The sequence below is a fragment of the Crinia signifera genome, chromosome 8, assembly GCF_055691185.1.
Source record: "Crinia signifera chromosome 8, ASM5569118v1, whole genome shotgun sequence".
In the NCBI taxonomy this organism is placed as follows: Eukaryota; Metazoa; Chordata; class Amphibia; order Anura; family Myobatrachidae; genus Crinia; species Crinia signifera.
The window spans coordinates 15,500,605-15,524,169 of NC_139224.1; the positions used below are offsets into that span (position 1 = coordinate 15,500,605).

The 23,565-nt window shown below is 53.1% G+C and overlaps 1 protein-coding gene and 1 pseudogene across 1 annotated transcript; both read right to left on the reverse strand.

Moving 5' to 3' along the window:
* Positions 1-9,825: 9,825 nt before the first annotated feature.
* LOC146027205 (uncharacterized) lies at positions 9,826-11,044 on the reverse strand. Its single transcript, XM_083158161.1, has one exon. The coding sequence runs from the start codon at positions 11,026-11,028 to the stop codon at positions 9,826-9,828; it is 1,203 nt and encodes a 400-aa protein (XP_083014287.1). The 5' UTR covers positions 11,029-11,044.
* Positions 11,045-11,876: 832 nt separating this feature from the next.
* Positions 11,877-11,983, reverse strand: LOC146029948 (U2 spliceosomal RNA; annotated as a pseudogene).
* Between the last annotated feature and the right edge of the window lie 11,582 nt (positions 11,984-23,565).

Genomic DNA, 23,565 nt, shown 5'->3' on the forward strand with positions numbered 1-23,565 from the left:
ATGTAACTGTGACAGGGAAGGTGGCCCCTCTTAGCTCTGGCCCCATAGCAGCTGCACCCCCTGCACCTATGGCAGCTACACCCTGTATATAACACATGTAACTGTGACAGGGAAGGTGGCCCCTCTTAGCTCTGGCCCCATAGCAGCTGCACCCCCTGCACCTATGGTAGCTACACCCTGTATATAACACATGTGACTGTGACAGGGAAGGTGGCCCCTCTCAGCACTGGGCCCCATAGCAGCTGCACCCCCTGCACCTATGGTAACTACACCCTGTATATAACAACTGTAACTGTGACAGGGAAGGTGGCCCCTCTCAGCTCTGGGCCCCATAGCAGCTGCACCCCTTGCACCTATTGTAGTTATGCCCTTGCCCACTAGGGTGTGATCGGAGGGCAGCGAGGATAACTGGCATTGTATTAGCCTGCGATGTTACTACCGATTCTTACCGCTAGTTCAATCTCATCTCTGGCCATGAAAACATGTCTGAGGGTCTAAGGAGGTTGGGGAAGTTTAAGGGCTTGCTGCCTGATTGCAGAACATATCTTACGTGTTTTGCACAGCACATGCTCCAGAATGGAGAACACGCATGTACAGGTGATGCACAGTGCTACAAATTTCTGTCCCCTTTAGAATGTAAGCTTTCACGATCAGGACCCTTCCTCCTCCTGCACTTTTCTTGTTTTACGTCACTCAGATCTCCGGACCACTCTTCATGTTGTTGCTAAAGTTTTTGAGCTACGTCCCTATGCCCTGTGACATCTGGGGGTGCTCTAAGTCCCCCCTGTATATTGGCAAGAATGGGTGTGCGGCCTAACGGAAAGGGCATGGCCTCAGACAAAGAGGGATGGCCTCACCATCTGATCCTCTTTTTTATCACAGGGTCTGAGAGATGCTGGGCTGCCCTCGGAGACTGACTGGCTGCATTGCCTGCTCCTTCACTATGATAGGAGCCAAGTGCTGCACATAATGTTACAGTGCAGCACGTGGCTCCTGTCACTAAGAAGGAGCCCCTCAGAGGGTGGCACCCCCGGATCAGTCCACACCCCATAGTGATGCAAGTGCCTGTGATGCAACAGCTAAGCGGCATCTCCTGGGCATCAGCATTAGCCAATCGCTATGAAGGATCCTTCTTAAGTTCGCAGCTCATTAAAATGTTCTTTACATTGATGGGAACTGAAATATTCTCCTGCATTATAGGTATTAGTGGCAGGGACGTCTTAAAAGAGGAAGATGCCCGTGTGTAGGCCACCTTCTCTCTGCTGGGAGCAGTAGATGTATGAAGAAGTGATAAAGTGCCTGGTACTTTATCACCAGCCAATCAGCTCCTGACTGTCCTTTTTTAAACCCAGCCTGTAACTAAACAGTCAGGAGCTGATTGGCCAGTGAAAAAGTACCAGGCACTTTATCACTTCCCCTCCATTATCATTTGAGTGCTCTAGTGCTCCGACCCTACTGCACATGCGCAAACCTCCGCTGCTTTGTGTCTGAAGTCTGAGAGTCTGAACACTAGAACGCTCAGCCTCCACTGCGCATGCACAGATCACCGGAAACATGGCCGATACGCTATTTTTCTGCAGCCGCTGGACTCCAGAGGGTATTACCAAAATGAATGCACTCATTATAGATACACCAGTGATTAGTGCACATGTAATATATGGGGATAGCTGGACTGCTTTATGGATGCTTGTCCTTATGTATGACTGGCTAGACCCAGCGCAGAGCCAGAGGCATAGAGTTATAATGGGTGCAGTGCACATGGTGCACATGGGCCCTTGTGTCTCCGGAGGGCCAACACCACACATGCTGCACCCATTGATCTAATACTTGCCCTCCATCCAGCGACGGTGGCAGCAGCACTGTGGAAACCCACAGAAAAATTCTGCCTCAGCTCATGCACACAGCTACTCTCAGCAGAGAGGAGGAGGCCCGTACATAGGAGTATGCACACCGCTACTCCCGACAGAGAGGAGGAGGCCCGTACGGAGGAGTCTGTACACCGCTACTCCTGGCAGAGAGGAGGTGGCCCGTATGGAGGAGTCTGCACACCGCTACTCCCAGCAGAGAGGAGGAGGCCCATATGGAGGAATCTGCACACCACTACTCCTGGCAGAGAGGAGGCGGCCCGTACGGAGGAGTCTGCACACTGCTACTCCCGGCAGAGAGGAGGAGGCGCGTACGGAGGAGTCTGCACACCGCTTTTCCCAGCAGAGAGGAGGTGGCCCGTATGGAGGAGTCTGCACACCGCTACTCCCAGCAGAGAGGAGGAGGCCCATATGGAGGAATCTGCACACCACTACTCCTGGCAGAGAGGAGGCGGCCCGTACGGAGGAGTCTGCACACTGCTACTCCCGGCAGAGAGGAGGAGGCCCGTACGGAGGAGTCTGCACACCGCTTTTCCCAGCAGAGAGGAGGAGGCCCGTACGGAGGAGTCTGCACACCGCTACTCCCGGCAGAGAGGAGGAGGCCCATATGGAGGAATCTGCACACCGCTACTCCCAGCAGAGAGGAGGAGGCCCGTACAGAGGAGTCTGCAAACCGCTACTCCCGGCAGAAAGGAGGAGGCCCGTATGGAGGAGTCTGCACACCGCTACTCACAGCAGAGAGGAGGAGGCCTGTACAGAGGAGTCTGCACACCGCTACTACCAGCAGAGAGGACGAGGCCCGTACGGAGGAGTCTGCACACCGCTACTCCCGGCAGAGAGGAGGCGGCCCATATGGAGGAATCTGCACACCGCTACTCCCAGCAGAGAGGAGGAGGCCCGTACAGAGGAGTCTGCAAACCGCTACTCCCGGCAGAAAGGAGGAGGCCCGTATGGAGGAGTCTGCACACCGCTACTCACGGCAGAGAGGAGGAGGCCTGTACAGAGGAGTCTGCACACCGCTACTACCAGCAGAGAGGACGAGGCCCATACGGAGGAGTCTGCACACCGCTACTCCCGACAGAGAAGAGGCGGCCTGTACAGAGGAGTCTGCACACCGCTACTCACGGCAAAGAGGAGGAGGCCTGTACAGAGGAGTCTGCACACCGCTACTACCAGCAGAGAGGAGGAGGCTCATACAGAGAAGTCTGCACACGGGCCTCCTACTCTAGTGCCCCTGCATGGAGTCTAACGTGATATTCAATCCCCCCTCCCCCCCCCCACCACCCTGGGGGGTTGTACAATGCTGCACCCAAATTGCAGGTCGCGGCCCTCGTACAGGTGCTGGTGCGCTAGAGATTCCTCATAACTGTACATAGGACCTTATTCAGGTCTGTTCGCATGGCCGCGTGTGTTCTCAAATGGCTGATGTTTGCGCATGTGCATTTCTGTGCATGCTCTGGGTGCGCGCACCCATGGCGAAAAAACAGTTTGCTGGGTCCACACACCCATATTTGCGGGCAGATGGCGGAAAGGCGACGGACTGGCACATCAGCATATTGGAACGCCCAGAATTTTATGGACGTTCCAATGAGAACACTGGGCGTTCTAATGCTAATGCAGACTTGACGGGCAGGCGGGGGGCGGGCAGCTCACATCGCCAGATTCCCTCAGAGTGCACACACATATTGCTCAGAGAGCACCATCGACTGGAGGTTTATGTACAACATCCATTTGCAGCCAGTGTGAAAGTACGCGCCTTGCAAATGGTGGCCGGCGTACCACCATTCGCAAGGCGGGATCTGGGTCACTCGCAAGGATGCGAATTCGCATCCGAGCGGATGAACCCGAATAGTAGACAACAAGCCGGATCTGAACTAGACAGACGGCGAGGTACCGGGGAGTAGACAGAGGCTGAAACCTGGAATGACCATCGCAGTACCAAGGGCTCAGGCGCATTCAGGTCACAATAGCCAGGAACCAAGAATGGTAGCGGTATAGGCCTGTACTCTGCTACCGGAGCTCCCAGCAACTGCCCCATATAAGTATTGGTGCCAATCAGCATCCCCCTTTCTGCCACGCCAGGCCCTATGGGATCCGCAGCCAAGACCCCAGTTCTTCTGGTCAGGTATGGATCACTATGAAGGTCGACATAGATTAGGTTAACCACTAAATGTCGGCAGGGCGTAGGGCGACACATTAAATAGGTCGAGATGGCTAAGGTCGACATAAGTTTTTCTTATTTTTTGTGCTGAAATTTGACGTAAGTCGACATGGGCACCGTCACAGTGTACCGCGTCCCCTCGCACGGACCGCTGCACTAAGCGCACTATTATGTTCTCCGTCCACGTCCTAGTGGATGGTTGGCTAACGTCAACCTTTTTGCTGTTGACATTAGCCACACCGACCTATTTCATGTACTGATCCCGTAGGTGAGCGCCGGGTCCGGCCGCACCGCGACAGTAACACCGGTCTCCTCCGTCAGCTCAGCCGCTCTATGGTCTACTATTGATATTTGCGGTTTGCTCACCTCCCTTTGTGGTGTCTGGCATCACGTGAATGTGGGCACAATGTGCTGGGAGGACGACATGTACCCTTTATACAAGATTCCTGGCACACAGACGTAATGCAGTAGCGGGCATACATCACAGTCTCTCCATGTGGCACTGACACACAGCGATGCCGGAGCATGCAGGGCACGGAGTTCATGGAACACGCAGCACGAGGTGGTGACAGTTTTAATATGTAAGAAGCTTATTGGACGTTCTGTCTGGGCTCTGTCACCGCTGGGTCCTAATGACCAGCTATATACTCCTTATATCATAAGGGTCCTGATGACCAGCTATATACAGTACTCCTTATATCATAAGGGTCCTGATGACCAGCTATATACTCCTTATATCATACCTCAGAGGCCTATTGGACATTGTGTCTGGGCTCTGTCACCGCTGGGTCCTAATGTCCAGCTATATACTCCTTATATCATAAGGGTCCTAATGACCAGCTATATACTCCTTATATCATACGTCAGAGGCCTATTGGACGTTCTGTCTGGGCTCTGTCACCATAGGGTCCTAATGTCCAGCTATATACTCCTTATATCATATGTCAGAGGCCTATTGGACGTTCTGTCTGGGCTCTGTCACCGCAGGGTCCTAATGTCCAGCTATATACTCCTTATATCATATGTCAGAGGCCTATTGGACGTTCTGTCTGGGCTCTGTCACCGCTGGGTCCTAATGTACAGCTATATACTCCTTATATCATATGTAAGAGCAGGGTCCTAATGTCCAGCTATATACTCCTTATATCATAAGGGTCCTGATGACCAGCTATATACTCCTTATATCATATGTAAGAGCAGGGTCCTGATGACCAGCTATATACTTCTTATATCATATGTAAGAGCAGGGTCCTGATGACCAGCTATATACTCCTTATATCATACGTCAGAGGCCTATTTGACGTTGTCTGGGCTCTGTCACCACAGGGTCCTAATGACCAGCTATATACTCCTTATATCATATGTAAGAGCAGGGTCCTAATGACCAGCTATATACTCCTTATATCATATGTAAGAGCAGGGTCCTGATGACCAGCTATATACTCCATATATCATACGTCAGAGGCCTATTGGACGTTCTGTCTGGGCTCTGTCACCGCTGGGTCCTAATGTCCAGCTATATACTCCTTATATCATATGTAAGAGCAGGGTCCTAATGACCAGCTATATACTCCTTATATCATATGTCAGAGGCCTATTGGACATTGTGTCTGGCCTCTGTCACCTCAGGGTCCTAATGACCAGCTATATACTCCTTATATCATATGTAAGAGCAGGGTCCTAATGTCCAGCTATATACTCCTTTATATCATATGTCAGAGGCCTATTGGACGTTCTGTCTGGGCTCTGTCACCGCTGGGTCCGAATGACCAGCTATATACTCCTTATATCATATGTAAGAGCAGGGTCCTGATGACCAGCTATATACTCCTTATATCATATGTAAAAGCAGGGTCCTGATGACCAGCTATATACTCCTTATATCATATGTAAGAGCAGGGTCCTGATGACCAGCTATATACTCCTTATATCATATGTAAGAGCAGGGTCCTGATGACCAGCTATATACTCCTTATTTTTTGATTGAAAAAGCAGGTCTTTATTGTACATAAAGAATGCAAAAAACAGACAATAACAAATATCACACATATACCGTGTCGCAGCACAGCCAAAACACAGTACACATGCAGACAGTATAGTACATATTATAAAATACAGTACAAGATAAACTCACACTATAGACTATACTATGCACTATGCATTCTAACGGTAACATTTACACAACAGTATACAAGACTATGGGTGTGGAGGGTAGGGGGTGAGGGAGGAGGAATCACATGCCCGAAGCTTTATTGACCAAACAGACACTTATAAGGGGAGGGCAATAAATAGAAATACATCAACAAAACAACAGACATTGTGAAGTGAGGGGGAAGGGGCCACGGTCCCAAAGTCTTATAAAACAGTCCAAACAAGGTGAAAGGACCAGAAGAAAAGGGGTTTAGTCCTCTTCCTCCTCAGGGCTATCCCGAATGGAATAGTCTCTGAGCAGGCTGTGAACCAGCCTGCGGCAGTCCTGAACGGACATTCTCTCCCTCCTCAATATGAGTCGATTTCTGGCAAACCACAAAGCGTCCTTAACACAGTTTATAAGGCGCCAGGCTTCCTGGGTCGCCCCATACGTGTGGGTGCCCGGGAATAGTCCATACAATACCGAAAGGTATGAAAGACAGTTCCTGGGCACGGAGTCCTTGAATTCAGTCTCTAGGGCATCCAACAACAACTGTGCGTAGGTGCAGTCCCAGAAGATGTGCATGGAGGTTTCTTCATGCACAAAGCACCAGGGACAATGTCTATACCTACACAAGTTTCGGGAGTGCATGAATGACCGGTGAGGTAAGCCCCCCTGAATGGCCATCCATGACAAGTCTTTGTGTCTATTTGTGAGCCTTTTGGAGGCCACATACTCCCAGACAAACTTGGCAGTTGCTGAAGGGAGCCCTGAAATGGGTTCCATGACGTCTTTGGCTCTGATGAGCTTGTGGACATTTTTAGGTTTCCACAAGTCGGGTTTCAATCCCTCCAGTTGGTGCTCCCTCACAAACTTGGACACATCCAGGTAGAACCATGGAGTAGTCCAGTTGTAAGGGATGGAGCTGTCCCACTTGTCCCATTTAAGGGTCCTCCACATAGGTAGGAGGAAGAAGCGGGACATGGAGTTCCCCGCAGAGCCAGTACAATTGTCAATCAAAGTTCTGCGGATGCAGTTACATGCAAAGAAGGCTCTCAGCATAGTTGGAATGTCTGGAATGCCTTTGCCACCTTTGAGGGGATCTTTGTACATAACAATCCGCTTGACTCTGTCCATTTTGGAGCCCCAGATGAAGTGGAAAACGGCCCGTGTGATGGCCTTGCAGATCGCCGCCAGAGGTGGCCAGGCCTGGGCGGTGTACTGAAGAACAGTAAGAATCTCATTCCGCAGCACAAGTGTTTTCCCTTCAATGGTAAGGTCTCTGAGACTCCACAATCCAAGTTTTTGACGCATTGTCGCAAGTCTTTCATCCCAGCACTTCAGGGCCGCTCCATCTCCCCCGAACCAGACACCAAGGATCTTGATGAGGTCTGGTTTTACCGTGAATGGGAATGGAGTGGAGGACGACAGGTGCCACTTTCCGAAGAGCATAGCCTCTGACTTCCCAAGGTTGACCCTTGCTCCTGAAGCACGGCCGAAGTTTTCGCAGGTCTGGACGAGGGCCGTCACCGATCTCTGGTCTGCGCAGAACACAGTGACGTCATCCATGTACAGCGAACACTTGGCCTCTGGGTGGTCTGGACCCGGTGCGGTGATCCCTCTGATCTCTTGATTTTGCCTGATGGATACAGCGAAGAGCTCTATAACACAAACAAAAAGAAGAGGTGAAAGAGGGCAGCCTTGTCTGACCCCAGACAGAACTGAGAAGGGGTCAGTCTTCCAGCCGTTCACCAACACCGAGCTGTAAATGTCAAGGTACATTAGGTTAACATACGAACAGAATAGCTCACCAAGACCAAATTTACGCAGTACCTTGCCCATCAGCTCATGGGAGACACGGTCAAAGGCCTTTTCCTGATCAAGACTGATCAGGGCCGTGCACACATTACGGTCTTTCACGTAATGGACCATGTCTCTGAGGAGGGCAAGGCTGTCTGCGATTCGGCGGCCGGGAATGGCGCAGGTTTGGTCCGGATGAACGATCTGCCCAATGACAGCCATCAGCCGGTTGGCCAGTACCTTGGCGAGGATTTTGTAGTCCACGTTCAGAAGAGAGATGGGACGCCAATTTTTCAGGTCACATCTCTCCCCCTTACGCTTATACAAGATCGTGATCATTCCTTCCCTCAGCGAAGGAGGCATTTTGCCCTCCACCACCATCTCCTCGTACAGCTCGAGCAGGTCCGGGCCAATGAGATCCCACAGCGCAACATAAAGCTCTGCTGGGAGACCATCACTGCCCGGAGTCCTGCCCTGCCTAAAGGATTTAGCGGCAGAGAGCACCTCCTCCAACGCCAAGGGAGCGTCCATGGCTGATTTACCTGCAGGATCAATAGAGTTAGTGATACCTGACAGGAACTTATCCGCCTCATCTGTGTATGTAGCCTTAGGGGAGTAGAGGTCGCTGTAGTAGTCGCGAACGACCTTCATCACGCCCTCCTTCCCCTGTCTGGGGATGCCATTCTCATCACGCAGCTCTGTCAGGGGCGTATGGCCAAAGTGGAGTTTCCTGAAAAAGAATGAAGAACACGTCTCACCCTTCTCCAGATTCTCCACCTTGGAACGGAAGACGATGCGTCTGGACTCCTCCTCAAAGTGCCTTTTCAGGCTCTTTTTGGTCTCGTCCAGGTCGTCCTTCACGTCCCAGCCGCACCGCTGGAGGTCCACCAGGGACTGGAGCTCACGCTGCAGTTTTCTGAGGTTCCTCTTACGGTCGCATGCCTGGATACGCCCTTTAGCCTGAAAGAAACTGCGGATGTTAGATTTGGCATATTCCCACCAATCAGACATACAGTCAAAGTAACATTTGTCATTCTTCCATGTGATGTAGGCATCCTTAAGCTCAGCCAGTACTTCCTCCCTTTCCAGTAAGGCACAGTTCAACTTCCAGGAGCCTGGGCCAGATGGAAAACCATGGCCCAGAACCCCTTGGAAGAGAATGGCCCTGTGGTCAGAGAAGAAGCAGGGAACCATAGAATGCCTAATCTGCTGCACTGCCCGGGAGGTGAACACAAAGTCAATGCGGGAACGCACAGAGCCATCGGGGCGGCTCCACGTGAAATTCACGGAGCCGGCCCCCATGGAGCCCACAGCGTCCCGCAGTGATGCTTCGGCCACCATTTCCCTGAGCAGGTTGGACGTGATGTCCAGCTTCGCAGAGTTGCAGGTGCTTCGACCATCCCCTTCAATCGGGCAGTTGAAGTCCCCGGCCATCACCACAGCCCTGGTGGTGGCGAGCTGGGTCCGCAGGGTCTGGAATAATTCCAAACGCTCATTCTTAAAGGGTGAAGCGTACACGCAGATTAGCCTGATAGGCTCACCTGCCCAGGACCCATCTACGACGAGTAATCTCCCGCAGACAAACTCCTGGACAGAATCTAACGTGAAGAGGCTGCCCCTAATAAGAATGGCTACCCCTGCAGACTTACACTCACCTCCACCGGACCAGTAGGACGGCCCATGGGACCACTGCCGGGCCAGGTGCCTGTAGGACCTGGAGAAAGGGAGAGAGCATTCCTGCAACATATACACATCACATTTCTGAATGTCAAGAAAGGAAAAAATAGTTTGACGTCTGTTCTTGTCCTTAATGCTCCTTACATTAATGGTAAAAAGATTAAAAGCTACCATTTGTTAAGAGAAAAAGGTTACTGTGGCGATACGTATACTTTACCACTCCCATCGGGAGGTGCTTCCTCTGGGTCGGCCACCGGATCTCCCTGCTGGGGTGTCTCGATGTTGTTGAGCAGTTGGTCGATGTTGTTGAGGCTGTCAAGCTCAGGCACCCCACTCTCCTCGAAGACCTCTGCATAGGCCTCCATCTCCTCCTCGAGGGTGAGGGAGTCCTGGTCTGGCTCGACCGATTCGACTGCCGCTTTCTTGGAAGATTCTGGGTCAGCAGCTGGGCTGTCTAACTCCTTCCTCTTCCTTCTCGGTTGTACATTTCCTGCATGGGCAAGTGGTGGAAACTCTTCCTCGGAGAGGAGAGGGACAGGGAGGGGGCGAGAGGGAGTGGTGGGAGGAAGGGTGGGTTGGATCACAGGTCGGGAGGGTGAGGGAGGGGGGGTGGTGCGAGCAGCCGGGATGGGAGTAGCTGTCACAGAGGGAGGGAGGGGAGGAGGGTTAGGAATGGTGGAGGAAGGTTTCTTACCACCTTGCTTTTGCGGAACCTTCTTCCTCTGCACCGGTGTGGGTGGCACCTTGGGAGGGACGATCACACCCGATGCTGCTGCGGCGTAGGATCTTGCTCTACTTGGACAGTCCTTGTAGACATGATCCACTGAGCCGCACAGGTTGCAGGTCTTCTTCGTGGGGCAGTCCTTTGTCTCGTGACCGGCCAGTCGACAAATCCTGCAAGCCTGGACCTTGCATTCCTTCCCAAAGTGGTCCTTTCCATCACACTTACGACAAGTGCGTGGCTGGTCCACGTAGTGGATAAGTCCTGCAGTTCCCCCCAGGGAGAAGCACGGTCTGAGGTGCTTGACTCCATCTGGGCACGAAGTGTCCTTGTGCAGCCTGACAATCATCGACCACTTTCCAGTCCAGAGTCCATTCTCGTAAAGGATCCTTGTGGGGTCCTTTATGACGGTGCAGGATCTGCTGAGAAAAGTGACGATGTCCTTGATGTTTGTGTGTGGGCTTCGCATTGAAACCGTCACCCGCCTCTCCTCTCTTTGGATAGGGCAGTTGCCCACAAAGCGAGAGAGAGGGGACTCAGGCTTCGCCGTTTTCACCGCTTCCCAATACCTCTTGCAGATTGCGATGGAGGCAAAGGTGGCGTAGAAGATGCCTCTGAAGAAGTTATGGACGCTGAGCATTTCAGGTGCAGAGAATCCTTGCTCCAGGACCATCTTCTTGCCGAAGTACTCAACCGTCATGTCCGGCACCTGGCCATCAGTCTCCTTTAGCTTCATCACCACGGTCTGCCTCATCCAGGGCTCCAGGGCTGGGACGCTTTTGGAGTGGTCCTGGGCGGGCACCGTTGGTGGTGTCACAGAAGGGGCAGTGGAGCTAGGGCCGGCCAATCTGGTCGGACATTCGGCCGGTGACTTACCCTTCTTCCCGGGCTTCCTCCCAGCGAGGGGGGCCGAAGTGGAGGCAGTGGCCATCCTTCCGGCTTCTCGGGGCAGCTGAAGTCGAGGCAAAGGGTCTTCTCCGGCGACGAGAGGAGGAGATGAAGGGGACGCTTCAGAGGGCAGAGCAACACAAGTCTTACCCTCCAAGGAGGCTAGAGAGCGATGCACGGCTTCAGAGGGCAGAGCAAAGCAAGTCTAACCCTCCACGGAGGCTGGGGAGCGTTGCAGAGCTTCGGAGGGCAGAGCAGAAAGTCTGACCCTCGGCGGCGGCTCCGGAGCGGTGGAGGCTTCAGAGGGCAGAGCAGAAAAGTCTGACCCTCCTAGGCAGCTCGGGAGTGCTGCAAGGCTTCGAGAGGGCAGAGCAAAAAAGTCTGCCTCTCCCAGGTGGCTAGGGTGCGTTGATCTCCTCTTCAGGCGAAATCCTCTTCTCCTCGCAGTCGGGGGCGGAGCTTCTTCCTCGGCGTCGAGAGGAGGAGGGGTCGGCAGTCGCTTCGGAGGGCAGCAGAGCAAGTCTGAGCCTCAGTCTTCTCCGGCTTCTCCCTCTTCTGGCGATGTTTTCTCCTCCTCGCAGTCTCGACGTCTTCGCTCAATTCGCTCTTCTCGGCCTGGCAGCGGTAGCCCTGAGAAGGACCGTTGTCGGTCCAAGAAACAAGGAGCAGAGCTGCCTCTCAGAATGAACTGATAAGAACAGATACTACACTTGATCTTAGCCAGAAGGCCGAGAAGCGAGAAGCTATATACTCCTTATATCATATGTAAGAGCAGGGTCCTGATGACCAGCTATATACTCCTTATATCAACTGTTGATTAAGAAATTAAATTCTTATATTAAGCATGGACAAGACAACATGCTGAGATACATTGATGCTATTTTCCCTTACAGCGCGGGGGACCTATTGTTTGGGACTGTGCGTAGGTTTTTATGCGCATGTGCAGCTGCTGTGTGCAAGCTTCCACAGCGCTCTCATAAAGAACTTTGTTCAGGGGGCGCGGAGGGGCAGCGGGCCGGGCAATTTGCATATGGGAACGCCCAGCGTTTCAAGGAGCGTTCCCATGAGAACTGTGGGCTTTCCCACGGTAATTCCCTGACGACGCGGGTGCGGGGGGCAGGCAGCTAACGTCAGCGGAAGTGAACTGCCCGCCCTGTCCTCGCACAGGGCGCCCACAGGTCTGAGATACCACAGAGGGGTCTCAAATCTGCGGGCGCTGAAGAAATCCTAAGGTGGTCCCCGACAGCAACAGTGTGACAGGCCTATACTCTGTCTGTAATTGTGGTTCTCCAAGCCCCTTCATGCGGACGCGGGGGAGGCTTGCTGGGAATTATAGTTCCACAGCACAACCCAAGGTTACTTGTTTAATCTTCATTTTACACCCAATAATCAGCCCGCCCCTCACAGCCCAGTGGTGGTGCGGACAGCCCAATGCTTTACCTTGTCCAGGACCGACCAACCAGGGTGATCATGGTTCAGCCGGGGAACCTTGCATAATAGTATCCCCCGGCTGTGGCATGACACCGCTGGCTATTGGAACCCGGTGCTAGTTCCCAAATACGGAGGACTCCCAGTATTATTGTCCCCCCCCCCCCGTATTATTGGAACCAAGAACCCAGTGCTGGATTTTTAAATACGGGGGATTAGTGGTGTAGCTAGGTGCCATGGTGCCCGGGGCAAGGGCAGGTTTCGCCTAACATTATACCACACACCGTAATGCTCATTGCACATTTTAGCGAACTTTGTAATACCCATTACACATAAAGCCACATGACGTAATGCCAATTACATATAATCCCACACATGATGCCCATTACATACTATATAACACACCGCAATGCCCATTACATACTATATAACAAACCGTAATTCCCACATGCTCATTGCTAGGAACTTCATGCTCGATGCCAAGGGGCTTCATGCTTGATGCCACGGGGACGGAAATAGCTTGTTGCCAAGGGGGACTGAAATTGCTCGTTGCCAAGGGAGATTGAAAATGCTCGTTGCCAAGTGGGACTGAAAATGCTCGTTGCCTAGAGGGAGTGAAATAGCTTGTTGCCATGGGGGAATGCAGCCCGCTACCCCACACGCCCAGTTCTTCTGCTCCCCTCTGTGCCCGACTGAGCTGCTGTTTATTTTCAATTCACAAGTCTCCTGCTGGACTGCTAGCCAATAGGCGCTCGCAGTCCAGCAGCTAATGCTGCTTCTGATTGGCTGCTGGACTACAAGTGCCTATTGACTAGCGGTCCAGCAGGAGACTTTAATTGAAAATAGCGTCAGACTCCAGCGGGCACAGCAGGGAGTGGGCGAGCAGGACGGGGGCAGAGCTTGAGTTGCACGGCTACTCCCTCCCTACGCCCCTGCGGGGGATCCACACTATTCCCCCCCCCCCCCCCCATATTTGGGGAACCAGGACCTGCTCATTGAGACCGGGGCTGGTTAGCCCTCCTGCCAATCAATGTGTGTGGTCATGAGACACCCCTATCCCTTCTTTTATATACGGGTATTGGCACTTTACTTTACATGCACTCTCCGATGTTTGGCCACATTCTTCTGTTGTGGCTGACCACACCCCTTTGCTGGCCGGCCACACCCCATTTGGGGGCTGGACAACTCCATACGGTGATAGGCCACACCCCCTTTTATGGCAGGCCACACCCCTAGCACTGCAGTCCTTGGAGGGGCCTTGTTTGCATGCTCCAGTTTGCACTGATCCATGTAATGAGTCTGGCAGCACAATGGTGGTCTGAGGAGGAAGCTGATGATGTCTGACTGACTGGGAAGGGGGGGGGGGGTCGGGTGTCGGGGAAGTGCTGAAATCCATACATTGAATTGAATGTGGCATATCATATAGAGCAGCCTGACTCAGGTCTGTGACTGGTAAGGAGTGAAGGCAGACGGGCACAGGTGCTGGGGTCAGACTGGGAGACAGACATCAATATTCGCTGAACAGCAGGAGTCCGGTTTCATCAACAACTAAGGAGCCTACAGATCTCGGTATGCGGGACAGGTCCTGCGGGAAGGGGGGGGGGTTGCAGGACGTGCACAGGGGGGCCCCCGGGACGTGCACAGATCTCTAGTCCATAGGCCACAGTGGGCTATCACTACCCGACGATCACGGTAGGTGCGGGGACCAATATCTGGAATGCATCAAATACCTCCCAACTGTCCCAATTTTTCCAAGACAGTTGTTTTCAGGACTGTCCCGTTGTTCCACCTGCGGTGCAGGTGATTACCCAAAACAACGGTGAGCCTCCTGCAACGGTTAGGGAGCCGGTAGCTGCAAGTGGCTATAGCTCCGCATCACCAGTGATGATGATGTCATTGAAGCTATGACACGGCAAACACTTGGCACATGTTCTAGCTCAGAGCTGCATTGCACTGAGAATAAACTGGCAGCATGTGTTGGCTACATGCACAAGCAGCTGGTATTTACCCTGCATACAACATATTAGAGGTATGTACCCCCTTGTATTGCTGCTTGGTGTGTGCGTATATCTCACATGCAGCGACCGGACTATGGGGCCCATTTATTTATCTCTTATATATTTAGCCAGATCTGTCACTCATCCCCTGTGTATATAACGTTCCCGCGCAGCAGGATACACAACCCCGCCCCTCCAGGGAAAAGTGTTCTATGTGTATAACGTTCTACACACCCCACCCCCTTGACATCACCTCCCCCCGCCCAGCCAGGGCTACAGTACACGCCCACCATCCACCATTACTCCACAGCCACCATCCACCATTACTCCCGCATGCCCCCCCCTCTGCCACCAAACCCCCCCCCCCGGACACCCGCGACCCCCCTCCCGTGATTCGCGGGACCCCCGCGTCCCCCCCTCCCACGATTCGCTGGACCCCGCGACCCCCCTCCCGAGATTTGCAACCCCCCATGATTCGCGTCACCCCCCCCCCCCCCCCGCTCCAGCGATTCACGGCGCCCCCTCCCGCGATTTGCGGACCCCCCTTCCCGCTATTCACGGACCCCTTCCCTCCCGCTATTCACAGCCCCCCCCCGCGGCCCCCCTCCCGCGATTCGCGGCACCACCGCGCCCCCTCCCGTGATTCTCTATGCCCCCCTCCTGCGATTTGCAAAGCCCCTCCTGCGATTCACGGCACCCCCCCTCCTGCGATTTGCACCCCCCCGCGATTCTAGCCCCCCCTGCGCCCCCCTCCCGTGATTCGCGCCCCCCCCCCCGGAATTTGCGGACCCCCGCCCCCTGTCACGATTCACGCCCCCCTCCCGCCATTCACAGTCCCACACGCCCCCCCCTCCCGCGATTCATGACCCCCCCACGCCCCCCTCCCGCGATTCGCGGACCCCCGCGCCCTCCCTCCCTTCATTCACGACAACCCGCGCCTCTCCCACGATTCACGGACCCCCACAACCCCCCTCCCGCAATTCACTGACCCCCACAACCCCCCTCCCGCAATTTGTGAACCCCCCTTCCAGCGATTCAAGGCCCCCCCGCAACCCCTCCCGCAAATCGCAGATCCCCGCACACCCCCCCCTCCCGCAATTTGCAGACCCCCCTGACCCCTTTCCGGCAATTCCCCCCCCAGCAGACCCCCGCGACCCCGCTCCTGCATTTCACATACCCCCATGAGAATAGGGGATCCTGAACAGCCACAAGCAGGTGCCGATCCTAGGTGGGAAATCTGTCCCTGGCTGCCGCGCTGCAGGTTCCCCCACTGCCAGAAGTGCCCCCACGGTCCTCTGCACCAGCACTACAACTTTTATCAATGTCTTGCCCACATACCACTATTATACAGCCTCCTGCTCTCATGCACGCTCACTCCCTCCCAGTGGGAGGAGACACTGACTCAGGGCCACCGTCCTGTACTCCTGTGCTGCCACGCTGGACCCTCACCCACTGGCAGAAGCTGCACAGTGTCCCCCACCCTCCTCTTTAGTCCCCCGTATGCCCACACACCCCTATCACTACCCAGCCTCCTGTCTTTCTGTGTCGTGACCTCCACTAGTGGGAAGCCGGTAACCCAAAAACACCCTACTATACTATTGCACACACACACACCTAAACAACAGCTTTTTAATTAAACAAAACAATACACACCCCTTCCACATCATATGCTCTCTATGTAACACATTTCACCTATAACTCAAGTTGCAATACAGGCATCTTTCATACAATTCTAACCATATTTCTCAAAATACAAACGTTCACAAATTAAGGGTTACGACGGTGTGAAGAGCGCCCGTAGGGCCCGATGAATCACCTAGTCATATAATATTTGCAATTAATTCCCCCCAAAACACCAGGTTACATTTGGGGCATCATCGCAGCGGGTCCTGGGGTTAGCGCCATTCTGAGGTGGCGGTAGCCCATTGTAGCCTATGGGTGGGGCAGTGCGGTCAGTGGGGTTGCTGTGGGTCCCTGGAGATGCAGGGCGCAGTGACACATACATTCAGCCAAAAGGTAAATGCCGCCCAAATCACATTGCATATGCAATCCAATGATAAATGGGCCCCATGTGTATTACGTATCCGCTCACCTGCGTTACAACGCGCTCAGTTCCAAAGTTGTTTCTTTTTATTGCATTGATGCCAACTGGAGAACGCTGATCCAACGCTTAGAAGGGGCAACAGCGCCACCTGCCCACACAGCCGGTAACTGCAATATGAACACTTCCATAGTAACTTCAGACCACTTCAGTCAGTGATCGGTAATATGTATAATATATTATAGGGGTATTCCGACCTCCAGCGTGGAGTATATAACAGCTGGCACCAATTATTTATTCTTAAGTTCTTATTATTTATTATTAAGTTCTTATTATCAGCAGCAGGAGACAGAGCAGGCGGCTGGTTCTCTTCTATTACTGCAAAGCACACACAGGTATGGGGGCAGTAACCCACCAATTACCCCAGCAGGTGTAAGCGCTATATACCCGGAGTAACCCCCAATAGCAGGTGTAAGCGCTATATACCCGGAGTTACCCCCAATAGCAGGTGTAAGCGATATATACCCGGATTTACCCCCCAATAGCAGGTGTAAGCGCTATATACCCGGAGTTACCCCCAATAGCAGGTGTAAGCGATATATACCCGGAGTTACCCCCAATAGCAGGTGTAAGCGATATATACCCGGAGTTACCCCCAATAGCAGGTGTAAGCGCTATATACCCGGAGTTACCCCCAATAGCAGGTGTAAGCGCTATATACCCGGAGTTACCCCCCAATAGCAGGTGTGAGCGCTATAAACCCGGAGTTATCCCCAATAGCAGGTGTAAGCGCTATATACCCGGAGTTACCCCCCAATAGCAGGTGTAAGTGCCGTATACCCGGAGTTACCCCCAATAGCAGGTGTAAGCGCCGTATACCCGGAGTTACCCTCAATAGCAGGTGTAAGAGCTATATACCCGGAGTTACCCTCAATAGCAGGTGTAAGAGCTATATACCCGGAGTTACCCCCAATAGCAGGTGTAAGCGCTATATACCCAGAGTTACCCCCAATAGCAGGTGTAAGCTCTGTATACCTGGAGTTACCCCCCAATAGCAGGTGTAAGAGCTATATACCCGGAGTTACCCCCCAATAGCAGGTGTAAGCACTATATACCCGGAGTTACCCCCAATAGCAGGTGTAAGAGCTATATACCCGGAGTTACCCCCAATAGCAGGTGTAAGCGCTATATACCCGGAGTTACCCCCCAATAGCAGGTGTAAGTGCTATATACCCGGAGTTACCCCCCAATAGCAGGTGTAAGCGCTATATACCCGGAGTTACCCCCCCAATAGCAGGTGTAAGTGGCTATATACCCGGAGTTACCCCCAATAGCAGTTGTAAGCGGCTATATACCCGGAGTTACCCCCAATAGCAGGTGTAAGCGCTATATACCCGGAGTTACCCCCCCAATAGCAGGTGTAAGCGCTATATACCCGGAGTTACCCCCCAATAGCAGGTGTAAGCGCTATATACCCGGAGTTACCCCCAATAGCAGGTGTAAGTGCTATATACCCGGAGTTACCCCCAATAGCAGGTGTAAGCGCTATATACCCGGAGTTACCCCAATAGCAGGTGTAAGCGCCATATACCCGGAGTTACCCCCAATAGCAGGTGTAAGCGCCATATGCCCGGAGTTACCCCCAATAGCAGGTGTAAGCGGCTATATACCCGGAGTTACCCCCAATAGCAGGTGTAAGTGGCTATATACCCGGAGTTACCCCCAATAGCAGGTGTAAGCGCTATATACCCGGAGTTACCACCAATAGCAGGTGTAAGCTCTGTATACCTGGAGTTACCCCCCAATAGCAGGTGTAAGCGCTATATACCCGGAGTTACCCCAATAGCAGGTGTAAGCACCATATACCCCGAGTTACCCCCAATAGCAGGTGTAAGCGCTATATACCCGGAGTTACCACCAATAGCAGGTGTAAGAGCTATATACCCGGAGTTACCCCCAATAGCAGGTGTACGCGCCATATACCCAGAGTTACCCCCAATAGCAGGTGTAAGCGCCATATACCCGGAGTTACCCCTAATAGCAGGTGTAAGTGGCTATATACCCGGAGTTACCCCTAATAGCAGGTGTAAGTGGCTATATACCCGGAGTTACCCCTAATAGCAGGTGTAAGTGCTATATACCCGAAGTTACCCCAATAGCAGGTGTAAGCGCCATATACCCGGAGTTACCCCCAATAACAGGTGTAAGCGCTATATACCCGGAGTTACCCCCAATAACAGGTGTACATGATATATACCCGGAGTTACCCCCCAATAGCAGGTGTAAGCGCTATATACCCGGAGTTACCCCCAATAGCAGGTGTAAGCGCCATATACCCGGAGTTACCCCCAATAGCAGGTGTAAGCGCTATATACCCGGAGTTACCCCCAATAGCAGGTGTAAGTTACAGTACAGTTATCACACAGGGGACACATACCTGCCAAGCTACACAGCGTCTAGGAAGACATTAGTGGCGCCACTGGTCATTGCAGCAGCCAGGTAGGTATCAGTATAAGCAGAGACAGTACAGTTACCACACAAGGAACACATCCCCCTCCCCCCCCGAGCTGCACAGCGCCTAGGCAGCCATCAGCGGCGCCACTGGTAGCTGCAGCAGCCAGGTAGGTAACCATATAAGCAGAGACAGTACAGTTATCACACAGGGAACACCTACCCGCCAAGCTGCACAGCGCCTAGGCTGCCATCAGCGGCGCCACTGGTCCTGCAGCAGACAGGTAGGTAACAATATAAGCAGAGTGTCACACCAGGGGTCTGAGTCGCTGAGACAAAGACCTCTGGTGGGGGTCTGGATCGATATTGAAACCGGGCAGGCTGTAGGAGACCCTTGTGCATATACCTTGCACGACAGTGCACCCAGAGGCAGTAAACAGTCAGGTGTAAAATACAACCAGATTTATTATGGAAGGTTGTAGGTAACAAATGCAGGTAAAGTATTCAAGATGGTATGGTACAGTCACAGTAATGGCAATACTTTACAATTGATGGTGGAACATCGGATGCAGATGTGATATGAGGTATCTGGAATATCGGACTGGAGATGTATACTTGGAATCCGGAATATCGGACTGGAGATGTATACTTGGAAACCGGAATATCGGACACAATCGATGGTGGAACATCGGATGGGAATGGAATCCCGGAGCTAGGCTGATACCCGCTTGAGGTGAGTCTGGATGGCAGTGGCAGATCATAGGCGATGATACCCTGGACACTCACAGGCGATGGTAACCTGGACACTCACAGGCGATGGTGGACCTGGAGAATACACTGCAGCAGAGGAGAGACATACACCAGCAGGAGACACTTGCATGCATAGATGACAAATGAAACACTAGCTATGGAGTGAGCGCTCCCAGCATACTTATACCCACTGCTTGGCCAGGATTGGCCGGGCAGGTATGACAGGGAGATCACTCCACTCCGGATTGGACAAGACAGACATGTGACTGAGAAAACATGGCAGCCCCCATGTCAGACTATGGCGGGAAAGGTTGTTTGCCAATGCCATGCTTGTGGCCAGGAGCAATGGCGGTGGACAGGGAACTTGCTGAGCACAGGACACTGTCTCTGCGGGTGAGGGAAGTGGTTCGCCGCGCAGCCGCAGACTCAGCAGCGCTGAGAGGACCAGAGGATGACTGAGATGGAGGCGCACAGTACTCAGGACACCGGCTGTATCGGAACTTGTACCGCAAGCTGAGCCTGCGCAGACACTTAGCTGGTAAGAGAGCTTGCTTCAATACCCGTATCGTGACACAGAGACAGTACAGTTATCACACAGGGAACACATACCCGCTGAGCAGCACAGCACCTAGGCAGCCATCAGCAGCGCCATTGGTCGTTGCAGCAGCCAGGTAGGTGATGATATAAGACAACAGTAGAGTTATCACACAGGGAACATGTACAGAAAACACATGTGTGTATATATATAAAAAAAGAAGGGAATACATATTTGGCTGAGCTGCACAGCTCCTAGGCAGCCATCAGTGTCGCTATCTTGGTTAAAGTTACTTCCAGCTCAGCAGCAGGGCCTGAACAGGCCATTTCCTTGTTTCATGGTGTTTTTATGGCTGAGCCCTGATCACTTGGAAGCTTCTGGGGGGGCAATGTGTCGGGGGGCCATGGTTGGGGCCGCGACTGTGCAGTAGGCCAGAGCGTGTGGCGTGGGTGAGGCAGGGGGGCCGAGGCTGGGCCTACAGGGAAGGGGGCTACTGCATACTTGCCTACCCTCCCGGAATGGCCGGGAGGGTCCCGCAAATCGGGTCCCCCTACCGGTCCCGCGGGAAGGGGGGCAAGTCTCCCGCATTTCCCTACAGCCCCGGCTCCCCCTCTCCCCGCGGTCTAAAAACTATGACTTCGCGGGTCCGCGTGGAGGGGGCGGGGCTAAATGACGCAATTCGCGGCATTTCGCGTAATTTTTAGCCCCTCCCCCCACCCACGGACCCGCAAATTGAGGCTTCAGCCCGTCATGGGGGCGGGGCTTGATGACATCACCCGTGCCCCGCTCCCAAAACGAAGCCTCTACCCGCCCCCTTTCACTCCTCTCCGGGCTTCTCCCGGAAAGGAGTATGCCAAAGTCGGCAAGTATGGGCTACTGCTGTTGTCTCCTGGGGGCAGAGGCCGAGCCTGTAGGGCCTGCAGGGAAGGATGCCACTGCTGGTGTCTCCTGTGAGCAGAGGCCTCCTCTGCTGCCGCGCCTATGGTCCACCAGCCGGAGGCCACCCAAGGGATGCCAGCGTGGGGGCTCTGCTAGGCTGAAGCACCGGCCTTCTCTCCTCCCTCCTCTGTGATGATCTTCCGCCCACCCACCACCTGTTGCAGCTCGTCCGTCTCTCCAGCGTGAACCGGGGGGATACATCCAATAATGGCAAAGGTGCTCCATCTGCAACCTCGCCCGCTGCTCCCACACGCTACTGTCCCCTTTCTATATGGCTCGGGGATATGGACGGCCATGCCTGTTATCCACAGCCCCCCGCCTGGACTGCATCACTGGACAATACGCTGTGTCCATCTTGTCGCATCAGATCTCCCCTCTTCCTTTGTTCTAAGGTGTTTTTCCTGTCCTGAATCCTCACATCCCATCGATCCCCTTTGCCTGTGCAGAGAGCTGCAACTCCTGGTGGCCAGAGAAGTTCCTTTGTCTTCCAACCTAACACATCCCTCACCTTCTGATAGGAATCAACAGGCTTTTTGGAACTTTCCAATATCTCTTATCCCCTGCATCTCAGCCAAAGGCTGGAGTACCAAACTAGGAGTAGGGCATACCTGCCAAATGTCCCAATTACAGCAGGACGGTCTTGCTAATTGGACAGTGGCCTGCGGCCAGGGGGACAGTTGGGGGAGCCACTGTACTCATGTGCACAGGATCCATCAGTGCGGGGAGAGGGACGGGGATGACCAGCTGCTTGGGGAACACTGAGCATGCCCCAAAAAGGAGAAAAAAGGAAGTTGCCGCACTAGGCCACTCCCCTTCCACATAAGGCCACATAGTTGCAGTGTTGTAAAAGTGACATGAGCTGATTGGCTGGTGGTTTATTGCTCTCCTCTATCTCACTGTTTAGGGCCTGGTGCATCTGGCTTGGTGTGAGATAAGCCGTACATGGAAGCCAGGTATATACTGAAAGAAAAAAAAAAAAAAAAGAAACGTGATATCTTATACAATCAATGTTGACAATAACTGACTACTCTATCAAGCCTATTCAAAAGTGCAGAAGTTGCCCATAGCAACCCTTCATCTTCAAAATATATTAAAGAATGCACATCATACATGCTGGCTCATTGGCTGCTACAGTATATTAATGGTACTAGCTGGTGTGCTTGGTGTTGCCGAGGGTACCTTTATTCTTTCTCCAATCACTTCTGTGTGTGTGTCTCTATCGCCTCTCCCCTCCTCTCTCTCCCCCTCTGCTTTCTCTCTCTCTCTCCATAGCCAATCCCCCTCCCGCTCCTCTCTCTCTCTCCACATCCTCTTTCCTGTGACACCCCCCCCATTATCTTTCTCATCCATCATTTATCTCCTCCAAACTCTCTCTCTCTCTTTCTTCTGCTCTCTTCCTCTCTGCCCATCAAATTGTCTTCTCCCCCTCCTCATCCTCTTTTTATCTCCCTCTTCCATCTCTCCCCTCTCATCTCTCCTCCCCTCCTCTCTCTCTCTCTACCTCCACTTTTCTCTCCTCCCTCCCCCTCGGTTCTATATCCTCTTCCTCTCTCTCCCTCCACTTTTATCTCTTCCCCTCCTCTATCCACCCCTCTTTTCTCTTCCTCCCTCCTCTTTTTCCATCTCCCTCTCTCCCCTTCTCTCTCTCCCCCCTCTTTTCTCCACCCCCTCCTCTCTCTTTTCCCTGCTCTCTTTCTTTTATCTCCCTCTTCCATATCTCCTCCCTTAACTATTCTACCCTCATCTCTCTCTCTCCCTATCCTTTTTCTCTCCCCCCCCCCCTATGTGTATATTACAGTGTCACGGCTGTGTATGTGTGTCACTGCTGTGTGTGTGTCACTGCTGTGTGTTTGTGTTACAATGTCACTGCTGTGTGTGTTACAGTGTTACTGCTGTGTGTTAATATTAAAGTGCCCAATACTGTATGTTAATGTTGTGTGATAGTGTTACTGCTGTGTGTGTGTGTGTGTTACAGTGTCACTACTTTCTGCGTGTTACAGTGTTACAGCTGTGCAGGGCTGCCATCGGGAATTTTGGGGCCTGGGACTCATTTCCAGTCCAGGTCCCCCGCCCCTCCTCCTCCTCACTTGACTTACCGAAACCCAGCTCCTGCGCCCCATCTCCTCTATCGATGAGCTGCAGCCCGGAGGTCGCATAGCGCAGGCTTCTTTAGTTCAGGGT

Coding starts and splice junctions, on each gene's coding strand:
- LOC146027205 (XM_083158161.1), bottom strand. CDS start 11,028: ATGGTCCTGGAGCAAGGATTCTCTGCACCTGAAATGCTCAGCGTCCAT.